Source organism: Elgaria multicarinata, chromosome 20 (genome assembly GCF_023053635.1).
Source record: "Elgaria multicarinata webbii isolate HBS135686 ecotype San Diego chromosome 20, rElgMul1.1.pri, whole genome shotgun sequence".
Classification (NCBI taxonomy): domain Eukaryota; kingdom Metazoa; phylum Chordata; class Lepidosauria; order Squamata; family Anguidae; genus Elgaria; species Elgaria multicarinata.
Genome location: NC_086190.1, coordinates 15,265,582 through 15,293,091, shown reverse-complemented (window position 1 = coordinate 15,293,091; position 27,510 = coordinate 15,265,582). Strand labels below are relative to the sequence as shown.

Sequence of the window (27,510 nt, the reverse complement as noted above, 5' to 3'; positions counted from 1 at the left end):
ACTTGATTTCACATTATCTTTAAAACCTGACTCTGTAAGCATGTAAACCTCTTAGTGGGTATTAATGTGAGTAGCAGTACGTGGGGCCTTTTTCCTCTGATCTCGCAGGTGTGCCAGTCAAATAACCATGGCGCTATTTCCCCTCCCGCCCCCGTCGGTGATGGCAAACATTCCCATCAAACCTTTTGATCCTTGGAGACAAAGGAGCATTTTAGTGCATGACGCCAGGCAGAATCTTGGTGGCTTTGGAGTGTAATTGTTGGTGGATGTAGCCAGTCATTCTCTTGCTTCAAAACAGACTATCCTGTAATCACAGGGCCCTTTGTCATTACCTCTGTTGTGATTCCACTGCTATCACAGTTCATTAAGATTTTTGCAACTTCCAAGAAAGCAGTGGTTGAGCTTTCAAGGAATGGCGGCCCACAGAGCTTCCTTGGGATTCTCCAGGAGGCGTGGCTTGGCCTCCAAGCCCCACCCCCTGTGGCAATTCTCTGCCCTCCTCCCCCAGGTCATCTCTGCTCAGAGATTACAGTGGGTGTATTGGTAGCCAGGGACTCAGCTGATGCTGGGAAGACCTCTCAGGGTCCCCTTTCTCAGTGAAGTTGCTTTGCGCAGTGCGCTCCACCCCTGTGAGGCCAATGTACATCATGTGAAGCCGGGGACTCAGCCATTGCTGAAAATTCAATGCCTTCTAGCATGGAGAAAGGCAAAATGGATAGGAGTGGGGTGAAATTGTATTGGTGAGAGCAAGACTTCGTTTATAGAGTGTCTCAGCTATGGTATACGTATATCTGGGGAATTGAGTCTGTGGATTGGGCCATCATATATTTTGTATTACTTTGTATTTTCAGCACTCTTTCAGATGATCCATGTTGCACGCTGCCATAAATACCAGAAATGATAGAAAGGTAGGATATATATTCTGCTCTTTTTCCTCCTGGCAGCTTTGTATGGATTTAGCAGGAACTAACCTGGCTCCTACTTTGATCATACCTGGTTGTGTTTTGGAGAGGTGGCAGGAAGTATTGGTCGTCTCCGCCCTCACCTCTGCCATATTGGAATTCATCCATTCTTCCAGGAAAAAGAACAAAATCAGTCACAACAGAAGTAATGGCATGGGAAGTGACGGGTAGGTTCAGTTAAAGATGTTGCAGCAATGAGGGCGTGAAAGGATTTCACCTAAGAGAAGGAGAAAAAGGCTGGTTTCAGTGTGTGCCTTCCTTAGCTAGCAGTGTAAAAACAATTGCAGTTTGGCCTCCTGGACAGCAACTGTTTTCCAGGACTTGGCGGGAACTGGTATGACTTCAGTGGTACAAGGAGCCCTTGTGACTTATTAACAGTGCTTTTTGTGTGTGTTTTGGGTGACACCAAATTTTTTTACAAGCGATTTAATGTGCTCGGAACATCTTGGTAAATGGCAGAGCTGTCTAATAACCCTAATACTTTGGTGACATCTGCTTCTCTGATTCAAAATGTTCCCTGCATTGGTTTGGTTGGTGCCAGACTTCCTCCTCCTCTCCTCCCTCTTTCAGTCTCATCAACATAATCTCTTCCAGAATTCCTTGTTTCCTTGATAACTCATTCTTCAATTCATTTGTTCCCCCCCCCCCCCCCGCGCTTAGTCTCTCTTGCTTGCTGGAACACTAGTTCTGAAAATTGCTAAGAATCATACTAGTGGGCTTGCATTCAACTCTTCCTTTCTCCTACCAGAAACTGCAAATGAAATGAAATGTTTCTCGGCAGAATGTCAGTTTAACAAGCGTTGGACGAGAAGTTGAGCTCAGCTGGTCTTCCCTCATTTAAACTGGGAAGCTAGTGAGGCTCGATGGTAAAAGCTGGAGTGAGCAATCACACCTGCCTACCTTTTTATTTAAGCTGCTAGGCTTCCTGATGATCTGTGCTGGATGGGAAAGTTGTGGGTGTGTGTTTCTGTCTGCTGCCCAGTCCTAAGAGAGACCTGTGTACCTTTGCCATTGTCATTGCTTTTCTCTGTGGTAGCTGCTGTGGAGGCTCTTCGCGTGTCAAAACTCAGGATTAAACCAAAATACACATAATGTGGCTGAACGCACATCACAAGTACCTGTCTGCTGCTGTTCAGTGTTTAATTTTGAGAAAAAGATGCCGTGGCTAACATATGACTAAAAACTGACTTTTGGGTTGTAGCAACAGACGTTAGCCCAGATGGCTTCAGTGAGAAGTTGGAGAGGAGAGGTCTATGAATGGCTACTGGTCTATCATTCTGACAACAGGACACCCATGACTAACCAGCTGCTAAGGATGTACAGTGGCAGGAGGCAGTTGCCATTCTGCCCTGCTTGTAGACACTGTTTCTTGGCTAGGTGGCCCCTTTTTCTCATCCAGCAGGGCTATTCTTACGGAACAGCACTTTGGATTCTATACAGCTTTTCCCCAATCCTTGATGTGCGGAGATTCTCAGTTCCTCAGCGATTAAAGAAATGCCTCCACTTCAGGGATGCCTCTCGGCATGGAAAATTGATGGCACGTCTGAGTTCTCATGAGTCTTGGTACACTTTCAGCCCTGATATTATTTATGATGTATGTCAGGGTTCTAAAGTCTTTCCATGTCAAGTCTTTCTCCTCTCAGGCCTCAGTCGTGAAGGGGAAGGGATTAATTTTGGTCCCTCTCTATCCCTTTCTCTGCACGGATACTGAATCCTTGCTCTGCCAACAGCTGCAGTTGGAAAATTACCCAGCGTCCTCTTTGCCTTCTTTGCTCTTGGCAAACATGGACTACATCCTTTTGATCGCATTGGTACAACCATTCGGGCGTGTACCCGATCCACCAAGAACTCTTCCATATTTCACCGGCAGGCATAAGGGGCAATTTTTGCCTTGGCCATTCTGTTCCCCTCTTGTGAGGGGTTTAGACTCCTTCCAGGACACAACTCCATGGGTGAGAACAATGACTCCATCACAGAGGCGATTGAATCCTCAATCTGTGTAGCTGTGAGCAGCGGGTTTCTCCCTCCGTTGTCAGGTGATGGCAGAAGCCGCTGTGCTGTTGGCTGTTTTGTGCAGTTGTGAAGGGAGAGCCTGCCTGTGTGAGAGAGAAATTACTTCAAAACCTAAGCTACTGAGTTTGCCAAACCTGACTAGGAATCTCCCCCCCCCCCCCTAGTGTATTTACATCGACTTTCTTAATCCCGGCTTTTAACATCTGTGGAAACATCTGTGGGCTTGGCGATATATGTGATGTATTAAGACAGTTTACTTTAGAGTACAATCCCCAACAACAACCCAAATCACCACATATTATATATATATTCATATTGATGTTTAGTTTTATGAGTTCCATATTATTCAGGTGCAATTACGTATAAATAGCCAAGTGTGCTTAACCCATTCCAACATCTGTGAAAGAGGAATAATGTTAAGTAAGTGGATTAGCAATGGGTGCGTGATAGGTTTCAGCAAGCAGTAGGCCTGGCCCCATCAAGGGCTTCCAAATGTACAGAAGCTTGCATAAAATAAACTAATGTAGAACATCCGTATGTCGTCTGGAAGTCGTTTTGTAAAATAGCATACTATTAGATTTCCACCAATTCTTCGCTGAGATGCAACGTAAGTGAAATGCTATTTTTTTTAGGTGGCTAAGGCTGCAATCCTACACACAGTGGCCAGGGAGTACATTGCAGTGAAATCAGTGAGGCTTACTTCTGGGTAGACAGGTATAGGATTGCACTGTAATAAGCCAATAAGGAGTCCGTTGAGCACAGCTCTAAGTTCTTTGAGCACAGCTTGTTTCTTAGGTTGATTCACAGAGAAATAAAAATAGCTGCATTGTTTCTTGGTACTATTCTTGCGATCTTCCTGGCGCTTAATTTTTTTTTAAGACCATCAACTGTGACAAGTCTGGGAAATGTGATTTGGGATGGGTGGGTGCAGAACGGTGTTCAAAATGAGGGTTGAACACCTGCCTCTTAATGGAACTTGGGAAGTGTAGTGACACTCTTTAGATAATGCAGCTCCTGTCTGGACCAAGGCAAACTCTTCCAAATTGCCCCTCTCTAAAAATGCACAAGCTTTCCATGTGTGTGTGTGTGTGTTGGAGGTAGTGGCCGTGTTTTGTGACCATAGGCATGCCTTCATACACAAAGGGTGTGTGTGTAGACTTAAAATATAACATCTGATCCTTCTTTGATCACAGTTCTTAACACAAAAATTAGATTCATAACTCTCTTCCTTCCATCCTGGAGTGTTCTATGAGCTGGCATAACGCGCTACGAGAAAGAACAGTAAAACAAATAGTTGAGTTTATTTGAACTTAGAGCAGAAAGAACAACTGAAAACAATAAGGTAAAACCGGTCTGCCAATAAACCGCTTGAAAACACACACAGGCTATCTTAAAGATATATATTGCCATAATCTAACTTCTGCTCAAATGACCTTCAACTGCCAGCCACAACAAGCAAGTTAAAATATTTGTGCCTTTTGCTTTGTAGCTGGTAGGACAAAGACGCCTGCAGAATCCGTAATCGCGCAACTGTGGGCCAGAATAAATGTTGTTGATTAGACCAGTGTTCATGATCATACAGAAGCTGATGTAAAAACCTGTTCTGAATAGCAACAAAATACGGTGGCAGATGTGGTTAAAAAAACCTGCTTAGCTCTTGCGCCTGAAGGTGTTCAAACTTTGGGCCCAGAGAGGAGAGGGACTTGCTTTAAGACTTGGTGGTAGCTGTTTGCTTAGATGGCTTTAAAAGGGATTTTATGGAGGAGAAATGGTCTTTGGCTGCTATTAACAATGGATCCATACCAGTACGCTGATGACACCCAACTCTGCTACTCCTTTCCACCCAATTCCAAGGAAGTAGTTTCTGTGCTAAATTGGTGTTTGTTGGCAGTAATGGCTTGGATGAGGGTAAACCTGGATGCCCAGGTTTCGGCGGTGGCCAGGAGTGCATTTGCACAGTTAAAGCTAGTGCGCCAGCTGCGCCCGTTCCTAGAGATGTCGGACCTGGCCATGGTGACACATACCTTAGTTACATCCCGATTGGATTACTGTAACGCGCTCTACGTGGGGCTGCCTTTGAAGAGTGTTCGGAAACTCCAGCTGGTTCAAAGAGCTGCAGCCAGATTGTTGACCGGGGCTGGTTACAGGGAGCAGACAACTTCCCTGTCAAAACAGCTCCACTGGCTTCCAATCTGTTTCTGGGCACAATTCAAAGTGCTGGTTATGACCATTATCAGAGGCAGCACATAGCCATCAGGACTAATAGCCATTGATTGCCCGATCCTGCATGAATTTATCCAAACCCCTTCTAAAACCATCCAAACTGGTGGCCATCAGTACATCTTGTGGAATTCCGTAGTTTTAACTACACATTGTGTGAAGAAGTACTTCCTTTTATCTGTACTGAATCTGTGAACCGGTGCCTGGCTGCGACAATGGACTGGATGAAGGCTAATAAACTGAGACTCAATCCAGACAAGACTGAGATGCTGTTAGTAGGTGATTCCGCTGACAGGATGGGGGGTGTTCTACCGGTTCTGGATGGGATTGCACTCACCCTGAAGGAGTAGGTTCGTAGCTTGGGGGTTCTTTTAGATCCATCATTGTCACTTGAGGCTCAGGTGACCTCAGTGGCACGGAGTGCCTTCTACAAACTCCGGTTGGTGGCCCAGCTACGCCCCTATCTAGACAGGGATAACCTGGCTTCAGTTGTCCATGCTCTGGTAACCTCCAAGTTAGATTACTGCAATGCGCTCTACGTAGGGCTGCCTTTGAAGACGGTTCGGAAGCTGCAGCTCGTGCAAAATGCAGCGGCCACACTGATTTCGGGAACCAGAAGGTTCGGGAACCTGCTCTGGTCCACTTGCACTGTCTGCCTGTATGTTTCCGAGCCCAATTCAAGGTGCTGGTTTTGACCTATAAAGTCTTACACGGCTTGGGACCACAATACCTGACGGAACGCCTCTCCCGACGTGAATATACCCGGTCACTACGTTCAACATCTAAGGTCCTCCTCCGGGTGCCTACTCCGAGAGAGGCTCGGAGTGTGGCAACAAGGGATAGGGCCTTTTCGGTGGTGGCCCCCAGACTGTGGAATGATCTCCCTGATGAGGCTCGCCTGGCACCAACGGTTTTTAATGCTTCATGTGTGTATGTTCTGTGTTTTAGAGTTTTAAATTTTGTATACTTGTTTTTACCTCAATTTTAGAATTTCTGTAAACCGCCCAGACAGCCCTGGCTATGGGAGCGGTATATAAGTGAAATAAATAAATAAATAAATAATAATAAAAAAATAATATGACCTCTGGGGAGCAGTATCAGGAGAGGGGTATTTTCCTCATGTCCTGTGGGTGTTTCAGAGGCATTCAGAGGTTGGCCATTCTGGGAAACAGGTCACTGGAATAGATGGAGCTTTGATCTGATTCAGGTTGCCCTCAGTATTTGCAGTTGGTTCACAGGCAGTACTTTTCAAGAGTGTACTCCCCCCTCCTTTTCTTTTCCAATTTCAGCCTTTTGATTTCTGAAGAGGTGAAGCAGTGATGCTCATGCTAATATTTGTTTACTTTGAAGTGTTTTATCCCAAAAAGCTCCCAGAACATCCTACGTATAATCGGTAGAACAAGAGAGCCTTTGCCTGGAGGCTCCCAATCTAAAAAAATCACGGCACACAAGGAAAAAGGAATGGGGAGGGAAGAGGAAAAAAACTAGCAGTCTTTCAGCCGCTGGGGGAATGGCTCTGCTTCTCCTTTTGTCTTTCTCAGCACAGCCTGCTGTATAATCGTGGCTGTTCTGTGGGAAGTACAATGCCGATACCGGGGGTAGATTTGTATCTTTTGCATGTTTCAAGTTTGAGCCCTGGCTAACCTTTTAATTGCATCCCAGTTCTATATCTGTGCCTTTCCCCCCAAAACGACCTAGTGTAAACCAGTTGCCCTGCTGCCGGAGGCACATGCACACCTGTCATGCACGTCCTTTGGTTGCTGATCCAGCGTGCTTGATGGCGCGCTCCATCCACGTGCCCAGTGTGGCGCTGCAATGCATTTTGGGTGGGGCTTTCCCACTCCCACCCCTGTCTGTGCCCTTGAAAGGCCTCGGCATCATCTCATGGATTTCATAATGTAAAACAGAAAGTATCAAATGTTATGACATGGTTGGAGTGGTGGAGGAGCAAGCCTGCCTTTCCCTTTATGACTCAGCAGTGAGGAGTTGTGCGGTTTGAGGGCGACTTTTCAATCTCATTCTCCCAGGCTCACAATGAGGCTCCTTTTATATGTAATGGCCTGTCTGTCCCTGTCAGCCTCCCTCTCCTGGACTATCCCCCCCCCCCTCTTTATAGATGCAGAATGTAAGCACACTTCCTTATCTAACTCTTAAACAGTTTCATCTTAGAATCATTTTATGGAAACTGTTGATTACAGAGAGGGGAAAAATACGGGTTAAGGTAAACCCTTAGGATGGTCATTTACAATTATTAGTGTTTAGATCTACTTGCAAGATTGGTGATACTGATGGTGCTGCAAATTGACTAGGCCAGCCTTCCCCAATCTGGTGTCCTCTAGATGCCTTGGACTACAACTCCCATCACTCCTGACCACTAGCAATGCCCACTGGACTTTGAGGGAGCCGTCCAAAACCCTGAAAGCTGGTCGACACATATAAAATTAGGGATCTTGAAGATCTCACCTATTTATTTATTTGTTTGTTTGTTTTTAAGCCCAGGGTGAAGCGGATTTTTTTCTAAATGTGGGCTGCTTACCATGTTCTCGAACCACAGTGTGCGCCTGGCCTTTAACATTTTTGAGAATGTAGCTCCCTTGTAATTAGGCTTTTGCCTTGACTCCTTTCCACCCCCATACCAATGTAACCCTCGTGGAAAAAAAATTCCCAAGGCTGGTGAGTGGATTTTTAATGACTTGGTATAATTAACCGGGGCGGAGGGGGGGAATGTGGTCTGCTGTATATTTAGTGGCTTCTGCGGTGGAAGAACGCTCTCGATGTAGCTGGCTTTGGACTTTATCACACTCTAGCTCACTCAGGGGTGACGAGGTGCTTCAGAAAATGGCACACACACACACACCCCAGTTTGACAGAGGCTAATTACATTTTAGTTGTACTTAGCTGTGAGCTGTCCATTCCTTTTGTGTTCAGTGAGTGGTAAATTTTGCTTCGGTTTTTGCCAGAAAGTTATGTGGGCACGTAGATAATTTGAGCTGCCCTTCTCCGCGTCGCGGAGAGACAAGAACCAAGGCTGCCTCTATCCTTCGCTGAGTCTACGTTGAGATGGCTAGTGGGAGGTTTGGTGCAGCATCAGGATGAAAAATTGAGAGGTTTGTACAGTACAATCAATGCCTCTCCAACAATGCATTGTGCAAGAGTGAGGATGTGAGAATGTTTTCACACTCCAGCACAACCTTCTGCAACCTGGTGCCCTCTAGATGCGTTGCACTACAATTATTATTATTATTATTATTATTATTATTATTATTATTTACTTTTATATACCTCCCTATAGCCGAAGCTCTCTGGGCAATTTACAAAATTTTGAAACAGTCTACTAGCATTCAAAAAAGCTACAAAGACTGATCTCTTCCGGGAGGCCTATCCAGTGGAATTTTAAGATGTTTTTAAAATGTTTTAAGGATGTTTTTTAGGATGTTTTTAACAATGTATATTATGTTTTAATTGAGTATTATGTATTTTATCGTTTATTGTTGTTCGCTGCCTCGATAAAAATGGAGAGGCTGGCAAGAAATAAATTTATTGTTATTAAAACAGTGAACATTAAAAACAAATATACAAAATTTAAAACCATAAAAAGCATAAAATACAAACAATATCTGTTTAAAACAACTATTCTGGGGGCAGTTAAGAAAAAAACTCAGCTTATACTGTTAACTGCCTGGGAGAAGAGAAAAGTCTTGATCAGGCACTGAAAAGGTAACAATGTTGGCGCTAGGCGAACCTTGTTGGGGAGATCATTCCATAATTGAGGGGCCACCACTGAAAAGGCCCTCTTCCTTGTCATTCTCCGAGCTTCCTTCGGGGTAGGCACTACAACTCACATCATTCCCAGCCAGCATAGCAAGTTGGGGAAGGCTGCCTTTTTGCATGAACCAGGACAAGAGAGTACCCAGGGTAGTGCTATACCGATAAGGGCTGGCTCAATTCTCAGCGTATCGCGCTGAACTGTATGGGATGAAATATTTTCTTTCTGTCCCACTCTTTCCACGAATGGAGCCAGAGGGTTGCATACATGCGTTTTCCAGCTGATCTCCTGCCCAGGCACTGACCAGACCCAGATCTACTTAGCTTCAGCAAGGTTGCTGCCTCATGAGACCCCAGAATATGCCCTGGTCTGAACAAGATGCAGCCCAGGACTTAGTTGAGATGGTGGGAAACCCATACCTCGCTACAGACAGTGGGGTCACTAGGAGAAGTAGCTGCTAGTGTGCCTTCCATGCCTATCCCTCTAGCCACAGACAGGCATTTTACTGCTTTAATTAATAAAGTCTGGGTCTAATCCTGATTATAAAACTGAGCAGGGCCATCTGCTCAGTGGGGGAAGGGGAAAAGGAAGGCAAACGCAGTTGCCTACACAGGCAACGCATCCTCGGAGAAATCCTCTGCTGAAAGATTGGGCATTGTTGCTGGGTGGGAGGAATCAGCCCCCCCCCTTTGATATTTACACGAGGAGTGTGAAGAAATGAGTCCCCCAAAGCTGTCCAAGCTAGTCACATCCCCAATTAGTCACTGCTGTTTGCTTGCTCACATTGCATGCCTTGTTAGAGCCGTTTGATGAGGATTAAACCCCGGCAGAAAGGCGGCTGCTTCCTCGTGAGTCCCTTGAACTGACGCCTTGCAGCCACCGCTCCAGTGCTTGTGTAACTCTTCTCAACAGAAGGCCCGCCAATTATGGCACTGTTGCCTGGTGGCAAAGCATGTGCTCTCTCACTCTTACAACGCCGGTCTCCGTGTTCTTAAGGTTGGCGTTGTGTTCTGATCCCCATGGTTTTTCTCCGGTGCATGGGAGACTCTGGCGTTTCCAGGCGTTTTGGTTTGTGCTCTCTTATGCCTTTGGTCAGTGCATAGCTTTATGGGAGGGCCTGTTTCCAGAAGATAGGACGGGGGTAAGCCAGAGTTCCCCTCTTCGTCCTTTGCCCCATAAGACATCTGCCGGCAAGTTCCCTTGTCACGACCCAGGCTCCCTCCACATCCTTTGACCCTCTTGCTTCTGGGCTGGTAACTGGCAAGCTAGTTGTTGCTCCTGAGAGGCCTGGATTTGGCTCTGGGATCCCCGAATGCTGATCCCTGCCCTTCTCTTTTCAGGCACGTTCCCACGAGGGGGGAAATGTCCTGTGGCACCTCTTGGGGTCTTTGTGTGCCTCCGACAAGCCTTCTGCGTGCTCTTGTCTCTACAGGCCTCACCCTCTCTTTGTACACTATGCCAGTTTCTCCTCCCTCCAGTACTTCGCATAGCCGATGCTTAGATTGATCTATGACAGGGAAGGTGTCAGTCTGGGCTCATCACAAAGGGCAATGTGGCTTTCGGCATCCTTGACTCTGTGCATGAATGGCGCATGAGCATGGACAAAGGAGCGATATTTCTGCAGGGGACGTTCCCATCTTCCCTTGGGTATTGTCTCCTGTACTCCGTCGCTAGAGAGCACATTGCGAGAGCACCAGAAATTTGTAGCCATGTCAGGTTTTGTGCTTGGCATGCAGGCAGAAACTCTTCAGTCTGGTGGTGCGAATGATTGCGCGTAGGGAGTCCCGGCTTGTGTGCCCTTGCGGTTTTACTTGGGCTCTCAGAAATGCAACAACATAGGGTGCATGAGAACACGGCCTAAGGCCAGCGAGCTCCCTATTTGCATCAAAATCCTTGGTTCTTTTTTCGTTTGCTTTTACTTGGCCCTGGGAATTTGAGCTTGTGAAGAATAACAACCGTGGACAGATGGGTTTAATCAGTCCTGAGAGTTTATTTGAACAAGAGCCTAAATGTGCAGAGGGTGCACCCGGGATGGTCTCTAGTGTTTCAACAAGCCTTTGCTTCGTGACCATTGCAAGTTAAATTTCTCTTCCCCATCATCGGAGTGCATTGGACTACAACTCCCATCATCCCCAGCCAGCAGGGGCACCTTCAGGTGACACAATGAAAGCATGGGATAACTGTCACTATACCAACTTTAGAAACGATGAGCCAAAAAACCCAGACTCATTACATATTGCTAAATGCCTGGGAGAAGAGAAAAGTCTTGACCTGGCAATGAAAAGATGACAATGCCGGCGCCAGGCGGGCCTCGTCAGGGAGATCGTTCCACAGTTGGGGGGCCACCACAGAGAAGGCCCTCTCTCTTGTTGCCACCCTCCGAGCTTAGAAAAGTAGAAAAGTCCATCGTAATGTATTGCTTTATGGCTGGCTCTGTTTTTATTTTAAAATGTTTACTTTTAAATTCTGGTTAGCCACTTTGAGTGCTATTTCCTGGTAGAAAGGCAGAGCATAAATTAAATAAGTTCATCGGTCCTATCCTTTTGGGATGCCCTTCCGATCCAGGCCAGAGTGCATACAGACTACTTGTGGGGCTTGGCGGTTTCATACTTAACATTTTACTCTGGTTACTGTGCCAAGAGGTGTTTGCATGGGACCTATGGAGATCTCTGGGGGATTTGGGGCGGTGGCACGATGCACCAGGCATGTAGAAATTTTCATCATTATGCCTACGAAAGCCTCTGGATGTGGTTGGTACCAGAGTTTCTCTGATCAAATAACGTCTTCGTTGTTGTAGAGATGAGTTTCCTCATGTGTATTGTCAGGAAATCAAATGATTGCAGCTGCTTCAGGAGAGGGAAAAGAGTTGGAGCCCTGGATGTTGGCTTCATTCAGGAAATGGCACAGAGAGACAGACAGGCAGGCAGACAGAGCAAGAACGAAAGAGAAACTCAAGCCTCAGCCCTGGAGTTATGACAGCAAAGTCAATTTGTCTCTTTGGATGTTGTCATTGTTGGGAGTAAAAGCCAACTGGGACTAAGAATTCATTGCATTCTCTTCCTTTAAAAAAGAAAGAGAAAGGAAGAATAACAGTATCTGAGGGGCGAGATTTCAGGCATACAAAGATGATTCTCCCCTCCCTCCACCCGCCGCGGCCAATTTCCCGTCAATGTAAGCATTCTATGTGTCCTGGTCGCCTGACGTTTTCTACATTTTGCAGAGGTTCTGGGTTTCTTAATATTTGACTTAGAAACAGTTCTGTGGGATGCATACAAACACGAACACGTCGGTGATACAACGTTCTCCAAGGCAGAAATCTCTTTCTGCTCAATGTGCTGGCGAAGAGCATCTGATGCAGTGCTCGGCACATGGAAAATATAGCAGGAAGCTGCAGTTGCTTGGTTGTGGAGGGGCTTAAAATGGTGTTTACTCATGCCTTCATCCCCCTGTCTGCCCGCTCGCCCCCCCAGCACAGACTGTGTCAGTTTACACAGTTGTAATGAGTGAAATAAGCTATGGTGGCTTATTTACCCCCAGATTTACCTAATTACCCTCACTGGTGCAATTTGCCGTGTCGTCCAAACCCGAGCGACATGGCTAGGGAGTGTAGGCAGCAACCCCCAAATAACTCAACAGCCCATGGGTTGTTTGAGGGTTGTTGCCCCTTTAGAATCATAGAATCATAGAATAGCAGAGTTGGAAGGGGCCTACAAGGCCATTGAGTCCAACCCCCTGCTCAATGCAGGAATCCACCCTAAAGCATCCCTGACAGATGCTTGTCCAGCTGCCTCTTGAAGGCCTCTAGTGTGGGAGAGCCCACAACCTCACCAGGCAAATGATTCCATTGTCATACTGCTCTAACAGTCAGGAAGTTTTTCCTGAGGTCCAGCTGGAATCTGGCTTCCTTTAACTTGAGCCCGTTATTCCGTGTGCTGCACTCTGGGAGGATCGAGAAGAGATCCTGGCCCTCCTCTGTGTGACAACCTTTTAAGTATTTGAAGAGTGCTATCATGTCTCCCCTCAATCTTCTCTTCTCCAGGCTAATCCTGCCCAGTTCTTTCAGTCTCTCTTCATAGGGCTTTGTTTCCAGACCCCTGATCATCCTGGTTGCCACGCCGCCTGGGTTCAGACAGCATGCTGTGACAGCCAGGGTAATTAAGAAAATCCAGAGTACGCCACCAGTGTGCAAACTGGGTCACTGTGCCCTGTTCCCCATTTCAGATTGTAAACCTCTCGCAGTTGGCACCTGTCATACCTGTTCTTTGTAAAGTGCCACGGCACAGTTTTAATAAATGATCATTATAATATTTATGTATGTATGTATTTAAAACGTTTTACTCCAGTCTTCTGCCAAAATAGCTTCCCAGGGCAGCTTGCAAAGATTAGCGATAAGCCCGTCCCTGGCCTCAGGCAAAGCGAGATTTGAATGGGGGACATCTTGATTTGTAAGCGTGTCTCTTAGCCGCTGTGCTGCATCACACAAAGCTCTGGCTTGTAAGATTCTGTCTGCTCCCAGGATCTAGCACGCTCTTCAGAGGAGCATTAAATAGAAGTGTTAGCAGTTTATTAGGACTAGATGGCTGCTGGAAAAGCCATTGCCCGTGAACACTCTCGTTTTTAAAAGCCGGCGTCTCTTTACATTGCTCACTGGCACATAACAGAAGAGGCTGTAACTCTGCAGCCTTCACTCAAAGTGTGCTTATGGATTCCTTAACTGGTGCAAAATCCTGTTTAGTCAAAGGCTTCCCATGGCGGCAGCTGCCAGCAATTCCGACCCAGCTTCAGCATCTCCGCTGGCTCTTGCTCAAAAAAACATGTCATGCGCAACCTGTCAGTCCAGATTGCTGGCCCTGAGATTGACAGGGAAGCATTCTTCAGGTAAAGGCTTAGCTTCAAACCGTGAGAACGGGAGGCTTTAACGATTTGTGGCATGGCGTCCTTATTACGGCCTTTCCCTTGGCTGGAGACGGGCAATTTTTTACGTAGCAGGTTATGATGGGTGGGGGGCCCCCTGGTTTTCTCTCTGGGAAGGCTGGCATGTGAAATCGTCCTCCTTTTGCCTTTGCTATCGTTCATTGACAATGGCAGCCCTGGTGCGCAAAGAAAGAAAAGTGTTGCTTTTGGGAGACATGTTGAGCATAGAGAGCGTCGCTGTGCTCAGGCCTGTGTCTATGCGTGTTCTGCAGGTGGTGCACCAGAGCTCAGAATTTGTATACCAAGCAATTCTGCTTTCTGGCAGTCCCTGTTATTTAAAAAAAAAACATTTTTTAAGTCCACATTTATTTATTTATTTATTTATTTATTAAAACATTTGTATCCCGCCCTATGTCATCGGGATCTCAGGGCGGTGTACAGATAAAATCAATTAAAACAGTACAAAACAATAAATAATGCGCGCAGCTAGAAACGTATCAAACTATTAACAAGCTAAAACCAGTTTAAAATGTTAAAGTAATTAAAACAATTAAAACTGTGTGCAGCTTTTAGGCAAATTTAGCCCTCGATGGCTTTGATAAAAAGCCACGTTTTAACTTGGCCCTGAAACGAGGCCGTCGGTGCCAGCCGGGGCCCCCAACAAAGAAAGCCCTCTCCCACGTCTCACCCAATGTACGTTTCGTGTTGGTGGGACGCGGAGGAGGGCTTCTCCGACAGATCTCAAATCTTGTGCAGGATATATAGGGAGAGGCGCTCCCTCAAGTATCGAGGTCCCATGCCGTTTAGGGCTTTAAATGTCATTGCCAACACTTTGAATTCCGACCGGAAGTATGTATGTGTGTATATATATATATATATATATATATATATATATATGATGCCCTTTTGGTTACAGCGAGATGCCTGTTTTGTCAAATTTCCCAGTGTGCTCGCATTTCAGAGTACATTAACGTAATCAATGTCAATTTTTAAAAAAGAAAGCATTGGTATACTTGTGAAATAACTGTTGTCATGACGTGCGGAATATGTGTGTGCATGGAGGATCTCTCTTTTGCAAGGACTTGAGAATGGCGGAGGCAGGACGGTACACCCTGTGGCCTGCTTCCTTTGTTTTGTACTTCTCAGTGGGAACTCCCGAGAACCAAACATTTGTATATTTGCATAGCTTCACCCTTTCATTTGAATAACCTCACCCTAGGCTTTATTTCTAGGTCACTGTAGTGTGTGATGCAATTACAGGAACTGGATGTATGTACACATCTGCAATAAAATGTTGCAGTTCAAGGTACAAGTCAGTTATGCCTCCCCCCCACCCCCTTAACAGTAAGCCAGTTTTCCATGCTTACTGAGCATGTGCAGTCCTCACTGGACTGTATTTGGGGTCCCCCCCACCCCGGGATGTTTCCTCAAGAGTTTTTTTTAAACTTTTGCAAACTTGCAGTTTCCCCAGGTTTGCTGATACCTCCCTCTTGTGTGGGGGGTGGCTTTGGCTACATAAGTGATGGCACCCATAGGCTGAACATAGAGAGAATTGTATACACACACATGCATGTGTGTGTGTGTGTATTTAATATAAAATATGCACACCTTTAGTATCAATCAGCACACGTACACCTATCTCACCGGCCTTTATTTATATGCTACATTTTATAGCCCACTTCCTGCCAAGATCATTCACAGGTTGTTTTTATTTTAAAAGCTTATAATTTAATAGAATCAGTCCCAAAGGGTGGGAAGAGGAAAATGAGAAAATTTGGGCACCATAGCCACTGCCCATGACAGTTCTGGAGGAGAAGAGCTAAACTACAGCTACTCCTAGCCAGGCCAGTGGAGATAGGATCTGGTGATGAACTTCCGAAAAGCAGGGCTGGGAACCTAGTGTCAAGAGTTTAATATCCTTTCCAGAGCAGAAAGCATGGTCATATGCAGTCAGTGGGCATGGACGTTGTTAAATCCTGAGAGGACTCGTCTGTATGCAAAAGAGAAAAAATGATGTTAGAGCGTAGGAGCTGTTATTTGGACTTCCTTATGGTGATTGTGTGACCCTCTTTAAATGGCTTTATTGTTTGCAACACTGATGTCTTTTTTTTTAAAAAAAAAAGGTCTACCATTCCATCCCATAACTTGAGGTTAGTTGCAAAGGAATGGCTAACATTTCTTTTTCTCTTCTTCCTTTTCTTTTTAAAGAGCCTTTTTAAAACGCTGGGGTTGTCGGAGTGGTCGAATTTTTCCTGGAATTGAGTGGGAAATTCAGAAGACTGAAGCCCAGGCTCACTGTCTACCTTTCACGGAGGCCCAGCCGTGAGAGGACAGAAGAAGGCACCTGGCGAATCATGACAGCGGACAAAGAGAAAGACAAAGAGAAAGAGAAGGATCGCGACAGGGACCGGGACCGGGAGCGGGACAAGCGAGAGAAGGCGAGAGAGAGCGAGAACTCACGGCCTCGCCGGAGCTGCACCCTGGAAGGCGGGGCCAAGAACTACGCAGAGAGCGACCACAGCGAAGACGAGGATAATGACAACAACAGTGCCACCACCGAGGAGTCCACGAAGAAGAACAAGAAGAAACCCCCCAAGAAGAAATCTCGCTATGAGAGAACGGACAACGGGGAAATCACCTCTTTCATCACGGAGGACGATGTTGTCTACAGGCCTGGAGGTAAGGGAGACTCCTTTGGCATCCCGACCGCTGCTTCTTGGAGGCTCAGTTTCCTTGGCTGCGGGGTGGGGGGTGGGGGGCGGAAAGAGTTGATGGGTGTGAAACAGAGGATGCTACCTTAGCTGCACTTGCTGTGCGTCAGCCGAATTTGCCAAGAACGAGTTTTTTTGTTGTTTATGCGGTGCCATCGATGTGCAGATCTCTCCCTCAAAAGCATAACTGTTTAAAAACAGCCTCGTGTGGTGCAGAGCGGTAAAGCAGCAGTTTCTGCAGCTGAAACTCTTCCCACGGCCTGAGTTCGATCCCAGCGGAAGCTGGTTTCAGGCAGACGGCTCGGGTCGACTCAGCCTTCCATCCTTCCGAGGTCGGTAAAATGAGTACCCAGCTAGCTGAGGGAAAGATAATAATGGCCAGGGAAGGCAACGGCAAACCACCCCGCTATAAGACCTGCCAAGAAAACGTCAGTGGAAGCTGGCGTCCCTCCAAGAGTCAGTAATGACTCAGTGCTTGCACGAGAGGTTCCTTTCCTTTCCTTTCTTAAAAACAGACACAAGGTAGACAGAGGAAGGGAAGGGAAATGGAAGCAAGGAAAGAATCCACTGCAGTTTCAGTTGTACTCATGCTTAGGCTTAGCTATGTAGGCTTAATTATACTCTTGCTTAGGATACACAGACTATAGGGTTATTCTAAAGCAAGGTTGGACAACTTGCAGGCATCCAGAATGTTTGGGCCTAAAACTTCCTTCATCCCTCACCATTGGCTGTGCTGCTAGAACTGATGGGAGTTGGAGCCCGAAACATCTGGAGGGCCGCAAGTTCTAAAGATGAGTTTTCATAAAGAAATTCAAGCAATTGAGGGAGGTGATTTACACCACAGTGTTCGGGGGTGCGGGGCAGAAGAAAGAGGGTTTAGAAGGGGCAGATCTTTGGAGGGGTGTTGAAGGTGGACAAACCAAGGTCAGAGGTAGGGCTCTTTCAGGAGATCTGAGCAGAGAGATGAGGTGGAGACAAGGCTATAGAGGTTTTGAGTGTAAAGCTTGTACAGAATCCAAAGTTTTACACTCCCAGATTTATTCTTTCCCAAATATTGCAATTTTTTTTAGGATAAAGTGTAAGGGCACATTACATGAATGTACATTATAACAAAAATCCAATCAGTGGTTGACCATTTGCCTCCTTGTAATGGTAGCCCAAATCTGCTGCCTTAAACGCGGCCCGCTCACTCGAGACGTTACGGTAGAGGCTACCCTGATTCCATGACTACTTGCGCTGCTCTCGTTTTCACCAGGATGTGTATATTTTATTCCTTATTCTCTTATCAAAAGAGCTAGCTTACAAGTGCTACCATATTTGTCGTCTGCTGCACTGTGGAATCATTGGCATGCTGTACGAGTGTGGTGGAAAGGAAAGACTGATGTGTTTCTCAAAAGGAATAGGGGGGGAAACACCCATGGAAATAAATCACCAGAAACATTTTTTCCCCCTAATGTGCTGTGTTGGTAGAATGCTTAAAGCTCTGGGCATGCTTGGAGACACAGACAAAGCTTGAAGCTTTTAAGTTGTGCATACTGAACGCTACTTGAAGGAAGCCTAATCCTGTGAGGGCAAATGGGGAAAACTTTATCACCTTAGGGCCAGCGCAGATGTAATGGGGTGGATCTCTTAGTAATGGGGAAAAAGCCAGAATGAGCTATAGAATTGCTCCTTTCCCAGGGCGAATTCTGCCCCCAGTTGCAGTCAGTGCAGAATTGCAAATGCATCCAGAAAATGTGTAATCCTATTGAAATGTCTGTGGTCCCTTAAAGGCCCCTTCCAAGTCTACTATACTATGATTCATAATGAGCCAGTGTGGTGTAGTGGCTAAAGTGTTGGACTGAGAGTTGAGAGATCTGGGTTCTAGTCCCCATTCAGCCATGGAAGCCCACTGGGTGACTTTGGGCCAGTCCCAGACTCTCTCAGCCCAGCCTACCTCGCAGGGTGGTTGTTATGAGGATAAAATGGAGAGGAGGAGGATTATGTAGGCCGCCTTGGGTTCCTTGGAGGAAAAAAGGCAGGATATAAATGCAATCATAAATAAATAAATTTTTGTGCTTCTGTTTCTCAGGCATCAATTAGAAGCAGGGTCTTCTAGGTAGTAGCACCAGCTTTGTGAAACTTCCTCCCTAGAGAGGTTTGCCAGGCCCCAACGTTACATTTGTAGGCGTTGGGCTAAGACACGGCTAATCCATGAAGCTTTAGGCTGATATGACCTGATTTTAGATTTTTAATAGTAATGGCACAGTGACCGGCTGCTGTGTGATGCTATTTCATGATGGTATGGAAGTGTATTCTTACATTACCTTTTTTTTCTCTCTGCTTATGCTTGAAATGGAGTATTTTGATTCTTTATTCGTCTTTTTTTATGTGAGCTATTTATTTCTTTTTATTTATGGGATATAAAAACATTAATTAAAAACAAATCCTAACACCCCACCTGCCCTCGCTGCCCCTTGCAAAAGATTACCTTGTAAAATTCCTAGTTGCCACAGGCAACTGGGCGAATTTTTGATCTACGAGCCTGAGTTAACAGATACCTCTGCAGTGCTTTTAATCCGGCCTGATGGGAACAAAGTTCCCTGTTTAACCATGTTACTTCACACATGCATGTACAACGCTAAGCTACTGTGCCCTTGATGAACGTTAGCTGAATGTGTGAACCGATCCTGTTGAAGGGGATTGTGTCTGAGGTGACATTCCGACAGTTGAGGAGGGGCCGTGGCTCAGTGGTAGAGCACCTGCGTTGAATGCAGAGGGGCCCAAGTTTGATTCCCGGCATCTCCAGGTAGGGCAGGAAAAATACCTGGCTGAAACCCTGGAGAGCGGCTGCTGCCAGTCAGTGTTAACAATACTGGCCTAGATGGACCAAGATGGAGTCAGTACAAGGCAGTTTTCTATGTCCCTGTGGTGATGTATGTGCAGTTGGGCCTGTGACAGCCCATTCACACGTGGAAGCCATCAAATGAGCAAGCCCTGAACCATCTTTGGCTTCCGGTTAGCCTTGACCCTGGTGCTGGTGTAGCCCTTAACTACAAAGGGAGAATTTGTCTCAGGTTGTGGATATAAACAGAAGGCCCATTTCATTTCCCTTAATTATTTTGCTCTTTCAGGCCACGGCTAGCCACTTCCACGTGCTAATGGCAGGGCATGCAAGGCTCAGCCTCACTTTTTGGGGTCAAGTTCTCTGAGAGAGCGCTTAGTGTATTAAGAACAGCTGATGCTCGAGTGCTCAGCAAGGTGTAGTGGCCATGCTCTGTCCGGCTGGACATCAGGAAAAACTTCCTGACTGTTAGAGCAGTACGACAATGGAACCAGTTACCTAGGGAGGTTGTGGGCTCTCCCACACTAGAGGCCTTTAAGAGGCAGCTGGACAAGCATCTGTCAGGGATGCTTCAGGGTGGATTTCTGACTTGATCAGGGGGTTGGACTCGATGGCCTTTTAGGCCCCTTCCAACTCTACTATTCTATGATTCTGTGGGCAGGAGAGAAGCCACGGCGGCCTTGATTCCTGCCTCATTGAAACCAGCAACCCTAACAATTGTGGAGTACTCCGAGGATTACCAAGCACTACATAACCGCCCGAGATCCCTTATTATTAAAAACGATGTCAGAGGGAACGCTTCCTGTGTCTGCTCCATATTCCTCCTTATTTGTAAAACATTAAAAAGGTACTCCGTTGTTCAGGTCACTTGGATCGCTGCCTCAGGTGGAAAGAGACCACCGTAATTGGGAGTGTAGTGTTGCCACAGGCCATTAGACATCTGTCGCTTGTAATTCCATCCCGGAATGGAAGGTGGCCTCTGTTTAATAGTGCATTGCACCATCCCCTCCCACTCCGGGTAAGCTTTTGTGCTCATTGCAGAGGCGACCACTTCACTGGATTAGTTGTTTCCATGCCTGGTTCGTATCTCTGTAACCTGCTAGAGGTTACGAGGCTCTTGCGATGGCTTTCTCAGGCCTTAGCTAGACCTAAGGTTTATCCTGGGATCGTCCCAGGGTCATCCCTGTTCATGTAAATGACACACAGGATATCCCGGGGCTAGGCAGGGACGACCCCGGGATAAACCTTGGGTCTAGCTAAGGCCTCACTCAGAGTACCCCGAGGGAATCCGTGTGGAAGAAGATCAGCCCTCTTCATGTACAACAAATGTGGGAAAAACTTTGCTTTTAAGGCCTGGTGCAGCTTCATGCATCAGAGCGGGGCAGGGGCGAACACTTGTCATATCCTGGAAAGACTTTAGCTTCCAGTCTTTGGGAAGATTGGAACCGTCTGTCCGGTGTGTCAGCTGCAGTAGCGTTTGGCAGGCAGCTGCTGAAATCGGTGGAGAGCTTGGGAATGCTCAATTTCGATGCTTACCTAACTTTTTTTGGGGGGGCGGTGGCGGGGGAGAAGGACGTTGCTGACTATTTCAAATACAATGTAGTGTCATGTATTGCACTGCCGGCGCACGTGGAGATGTGCGGAATCCATATGGCATAATGTTACTAGGCCAAGTCAAAGGTGACAACAAATGTGCAAGCTTTTGAGATCTCCAGATCTCTTCATTGGATAAGGTGTTACCAAAGAACCTGACTGGTTCACCCTGGATGGAGGCAGTTTTGAATCAACAGCTGGGGTTTATATTTTCAAAAATGGAGGATCTACAATTGTCTGAGACTTGCTTCTACCCAGTGACCCTAGGGATACTGAAACCTGACATTATAAACATCACCTGGCCGAGCCCAATTTTAATGTCTGCAACCCCTCCTACACCTCCATAACAACTTCAAACTCTGACCCTGCAGACAAACTGACTACAATATCTAGTCAGCCTTCCCTCCCATCTCTCCGCACCCCCAGAACATTTTGCCCAATGAAGAGATCTGGAGTTCTCAAATGGCTGCACTCGCTGTGCTCTTTGAGTTGACCAAATAACGTGTGGATGTTGGATTTATTTTTATGGCAAACACGGCTTCTTTCTTTCTTTCTTTCTTTCTTTCTTTCTTTCTTTCTTTCGGCGCTTTCAGACTCCAGTTATGGTGAAAGGCCTGCCAGGCTCGGGATATTGAAACCTCTTCCCAAAGAATTTTGCTCTAAGTAGATGCCATATCTGATGGCCTTATTTTCTCAGGCATTGCGTATGTACAGCATTGAGGCCGTCTCCTTCCAATTTTAGGCACAACCGATCAGCCAGCTTTAATCTTACCTGTGATAAGGTAAGGTGACATACGAGCCCTGCTGGATCAGACCAAGGGTCCATCTAGTCCAGCATTCTATTCACACTGTGGCCAGCCAGCTTTGACCAGGAACTCCCAAACAAGAAGGCTGCCTTCATAGCCCACACTTTCTAGCAATGCACTGATGGCTCACATGTGACCATGCCCTGTGGTGAGTGTGCATAAGCCTGCTGTGGCGGCTGCTTGTTCAGGTGGAGTGGTGTTGGCTGTGCATATCTGACTCGGTAGGGTTTCTGCCATGAGACAGCCATCAGTGCTGAATTGCTACTGAATGGAAGGTTGGGTGTAGAGCCCTGTAGTCACTCAGTTTCTATAGAGCGAGAACAAGGTAGGAACGTAAGGAAATAAGCACATAAGAAGAGCCCTAATGCTGGATCAGACCGAGGGTCCATCTAGTCCAGCACTCGGTTCACCCAGTGGCCAACCAGCTATCAACCAGGGACCAACAAAGCAGGACGTGGTGCAACAGCACCCTCCCACCCATCTTCCCCAGCGATCTGAGACTTGCTGCCTCGGATACTGGAGGTAGCACATAACCATCAGGGCTAGTAGCCATGGATAGCCTCCTCCTCGCCATCCAAATTGGTGGCCATCACCACATCTTGTGGCAGTGAGTTCCATAATTTAACTAACAATTTGACTTGGTCACAGAGCGCCATTAGCCCGAAAGCAGGCCTGGCAAAAACCCTTCACCGATCGGTTTTTGCTTAATGAAATGCTATTGCAGTCATCTGCCAGGGAAGAAAACGGATGTTTTCTACAACCCTGCTGAAGTGGTGTTGGGGTGGTTTTGCACCAGTTTTTTCAAAACGGCCAGGGGGCGATAGCCTTGGAAGCAAAACACACTGCTTTATGCCGTTTTGGACTATTTGTCCAAATAGGCCAGTACAGCCTGCTCTGACTGGCAGCAGCTCTCCAAGGTCTCACTCAGGCAGAGAAGGGCCTTCCACATCACCTGCTCCCTGATCCTTTTTGAATTCAGGAAGTCAGGGATTGGGCCTGGGACCTTCTGCATGCAAAGCAGAATGTGGGGCTGCCTTGGAGGGGGGTGGGAGGGTAGCCAGTCCTGGCTCGAATTGTCTCCTTCGTAGTGAAACTTACCCTGCATCTTCATATTGTTATTATTCCATTGTTGGCAATACGGCAATATTATTGGACATTAGATTTTTTTTTTATGGCATGTTACAGGAGAGCAAGCAGGCTCTTGTATTTCGTGAGGAGGAGTTCCTGCCTGTTTGGGACTGGCACCAGTGGTCAATAGAGGTGCCAGTTGCCTGGCTGATTTGGGAGGGCCAGGAAAGTGATGCTGATATATCAGACTCTGGCCTTCTGTGCATTCCCCTTTCTAGTGTAACGAGAAAGCCAAGCGTTTGGGGTTCTTGACGCAGGGAAGAACCCTCCGCAATCCAGCCTGGGATCTCCGTAGCACCCGTGCATGCCTTTTTGAAATGTTAGCATATCCCCTTTCCTTCCCATGACCTCCTCCTGCACTTATTTCTCTTGGGCGACACCCAAATACCAAAAAGGCCTCCCTCTAACTTAGGCAAGGCGGCGCTACGTTTTGGAACGGCAGCGAGAAGCCTGCGTTGCCGAAGGTAGCGCAGGGGAGCTCGCCGAAGGGACGTGATGGGAGGCAGCCTATTCCTGGCGCCTGGAAATGAGGGCACTGCCATTTTTGCTCCGGCTATCTAGAACCATTTAAAGGGATATACAAGGATTAAAAGGATTTGTGGGGATCTATTCCAACAATGGCATCAGCAGCTATATGAACTGCAAACAGGGCAGCAGGAACAAAGGCCTGGCGACAGAGAAGGGCGGTGGGTGGGGGGATTTCGGCTTGGCTAAACAGAATATGGGATGAACTTCTTATTCCAAGTAGATCCCCCCCAAAAAGTCTCCTCCTTAGTTATCCGTTTGCCTGGTGATGACCCCCAAATTTCAGATAGCTGAAGCTCCCCTGCACTGCCACCGTCTAAGTTAAAACGTGGAGACCTTCTTTTCTCTTAACCCAGAAAAGGTTTGTATTTGGGGGGTGTAAGAGGAAGAGCTACCTGCCGACACTCTCTCCCCCACTCCCTCCTCTGTGTGCGCGCATGTGCACTGCTTCGGGCATGATTGGAAGGAGCCGAGCTAAGACCAGTAGCTTGTGCAGAAAAGCTCTGGGCAGCTTTTTCCAAGGGCAGATAATTTTGCTTTGCCTTCTCAGGAGGGATGTTACTGTGTCATGGATTTTGGGTTTGCTTTTCTCCAAAAGTCACTCCCCGCTGTCCCCACCCCACCATGCTACAGGGCAGAACGCTTTTGAAAGTCTCTCCCACCCCCGCTGTGTTTCAAAATAGTTTATGATATGATATTAGGGTACGACCAGTGTGTTATAGTGGTTCGAGTGTTTGTCTAGGATTGGGGAGACGCGTGTTTGAGTCATGAATCTCACTGGGTAGCTTTGGGCCAGTTCAGAAGACACCTTAAACCATGACTTTCACCACAGTGGTTAAGCTAGAAAGCCAGGCTGTGTTCAGAACACCTTAAATCACGGCTTTAACCATGGTGACTGTTATTCACTGTGGTTAAAGCCATGGTTTAAGGTGTCTTCTGAACACGGCCTGGCTTTCTGGCTTAACCACCATGGTTAAAGCCATGGTTTAAGGTGTCTTCTGAACACGGCCTGGCTTTCTGGCTTAACCACCATGGTTAAAGCCATGGTTTAAGGTGTCTTCTGAACACGGCCTGGCTTTCTGGCTTAACCACCATGGTTAAAGCCATGGTTTAAGGTGCCTTCTGAACGCAACCTGGCTTTCTGGTTTAACCATTGTGGTTAAAGCCATGGTTTAAGGTGTCTTCTGAACGCAACCTGGCTTTCTGGCTTAACCACTGTGGTTAAAGCCATAGTTTAAGGTGTCTTCTGAACACAGCCTGGCTCTCTGGCTTAACCACCGTGGTTAAAGCCATGGTTTAAGGTGTCTTCTGAATGGAGCCTATGACTCTCAGCCCAGCCTACCTCACAGGGTTGTTGTGAGGTTGAAATGGAAATGATGGGGATCCTATAAGCCACCTTTGTTTCCTTGGTGAAAAAATGTAATAAATATAAATTAGTATTTTGTGGAAAATCCCATAGAGGCACGCTCTTTGCTGCCCCTATGGATGCAATAGTGTATGAGTATGCTATGGGGGAAGCTGGTGTAGTTGGCTTGGAAATGCAGAGATTCATGACTATTAGAGCAGTACGACAATGGAACCAGTTACCTAAGGAGGTGGTGGGCTCTCCCCCACTAGAGGCCTTTAAGAGGCAGCTGGACAACCATCTGTCAGGGATGCTTTAGGGTGGATTCCTGCATTGAGCAGGGGGTTGGACTCGATGGCTTTTTAGGCCCCTTCCAACTCTACTATTCTCTGATTCTGTGATTCTATGTAGGCAGCCTTAATCTAGGAAAACACACGTGGTGAATACGTTGTCGGATCCAAACCATAGGTTTCCTTTGAGGGGGATGGCCTATAAACCTAGCTATTGCTGTGATTCCACCACCGCCAGTGGCCGACAAAAACGTTGATGGACCCTTGCCTTTAAGCATCCAAGCTGGTGGAAAGGGGAAAGAAGAAGGAGCCGGGTTTCCAAACTAAGTGAACTCTTACTATGCGACAAGCCTTCCCCTCCTGCTTAGGGTGAACAGAACGATACGGAGCTTAGCTTTCAAACTTTTCCGCTGAGAGATGGGACCCCCTTTTGCCTCCCGCCATTTCGAGACCACGCCGTGTGCTGCTTAAGCGTCTCTTCAGCGACGCAGTGCAAGAGGGAGGCACACGCTTAGTGGCCTCTGAAGATTCGTGTTGGAGGTTATCAGGATTTCTTTTGTTTGCATAGGTGCCAGCCCTTAAGTGCTTTGTAGCTGGCTGGGTGCAATCCTCATTTGCGGAAGGATTGCTTGCCAAGGTGAAGAAGGGGAACACTTAGCAGTTAAGTCTTTCTCTCTCTCTCCCGCCCCCCTATTTCTTGGGGAGAAAGGGCGGAGGGCCCATAATAGAGCCCAGGAAGGCTGTAATTTGGGCCTTTGTTCAGATTTCTGATGGGTGCACCAGCCCAAGACAATCACGTTACACAAAACAAGACGCCCGACCCTTCTTATTACACACTAGAAAGGAGGTGATTTCTGAATGTAGCTACTGCTGATTCTGGCGAGTGTGTAGGAGGGGGGCGGGCGAGAATCGCAAGCGGTAATAAGATCACGTGGCTCAGCTTCTGTAGGGTTAGCAGCAGGCCCTGGGGAGCACTCCAGAGAAGTGGGGACTGAGGAGAGGGAGATCCATGTTTCTGATGTTTTCAGCCTCTTCTTGTTCTGGGAAATCTCTTGATTAGCAGCATTCTTCTGGATTTGGGGGAATAAATCCCGGTTTATTCCAAAACCTCCCTCTGCTAATCTTTTTTTCTAAAAAAAGTGTTTGTTTCTGTGCAGTACCTTGTTCAAGTGCTACGTAAGATTGAGGGGAGACATGAGAGCACTCTTCAAATATTTAAAAGGTTGTCACACAGAGGAGGGCCAGGATCTCTTCTCGATCCTCCCAGAGTGCAGGACACAGAATAACGGGTGCAAGTTAAAGGAAGCCAGATTCCAGCTGGACATCAGGAAAAATGTCCTGACTGTTAGAGCAGTACGACAATGGAATCAGTTACCTAGGGAGGTTGTGGGCTCTCCCACACTCGAGGCCTTCAAGAGGCAGCTGGACAACCCTCTGTCAGGGATGCTTTAGGGTGGATTCCTGCCTTGAGCAGGGGGTTGGACTCGATGGCCTTGTAGGCCCCTTCCAACTCTGCTATTCTATGATTCTATGATTCTATTTGAGCAGGGTGAATCGTTTTCGTTCTGCTCTTTTCTCTTTTAGGCCTCTTGGCTTGCAGGCAGTTTAAAGCTGCCACCCCTTTTCCCACTGTGCTCAGTGTCATGAAGAATGGAGAACACCATAAGATACCTTATTTCCCGCCAGCCCCTATCTTCCAGGGAGGCAGACCAAGTTACCTTGAAAGCTGCGCTCTGGAAAAGAGAGAGTAGCTACTTAGGAGCTGTCACGTAGCTGTCGCTAGGATGTGCAGGAACAGCAGCTGCAGGGTGCTGTAATTGTGACTGTGTCCTCTGGAGACCCTTCCTGCTGCGAAGACACTTTGAGCAAAGTGTTTGGAGCAGAGAGAGAGTGTGCATGTGTTTCTCTGGAGGACATAGGTGGTGCCACTCCAAAATTCCCTTAGATTATTATCCCTACGTTTGTCTTTCTTGGGGAACCTTAGAAATTCTTATGCTGCAAGTGTCCCAGAGGAAGAGTCTATTATAACAATAAAATGGGACCCACAACAAAATGTTGTAATGTACAGTGCCCCTCCAATTCAGGGTTTCAGCCAGCCAGCCAGCCAGCCAGCCATGCCCTTTTCCAGCATACTCTCTTCTGTTCCTGCTCCCAACAGATATCCCATGCCCTCTGAGCATGTTTAATTCCCATTTGGGGATTGCTCTTTTTCATCCCTTTAGGGTTTTCCCCCTAAATATGTTTGTACTTCTGCAAAACTAGGGCTCTTTCTACACCTAAGGGTTATCCCAGGAAAATGGAGGGATCATCCCTGCCTGCTTCTGGGATCCCCTGTGTGGCATTTGGATGCACAGGGACGATCCCAGGACAATCCTGGGATATAGGGCTGGTGTAGATTCTTCCAAGCCTGTTG

General features: G+C 47.0%; 1 protein-coding gene across 1 annotated transcript in view; it reads left to right on the top strand.

Annotated features, from left to right (window-relative positions):
* Nucleotides 1-27,510, top strand: part of RERE (arginine-glutamic acid dipeptide repeats) — a 316,112-nt gene that overhangs the window by 34,786 nt on the left and 253,816 nt on the right. Inside the window, 1 exon segment of the mRNA XM_063145507.1 lies at nt 16,084-16,554. Coding sequence (XP_063001577.1) covers nt 16,230-16,554 — 325 coding nt within the window. The 5' untranslated portion in view covers nt 16,084-16,229.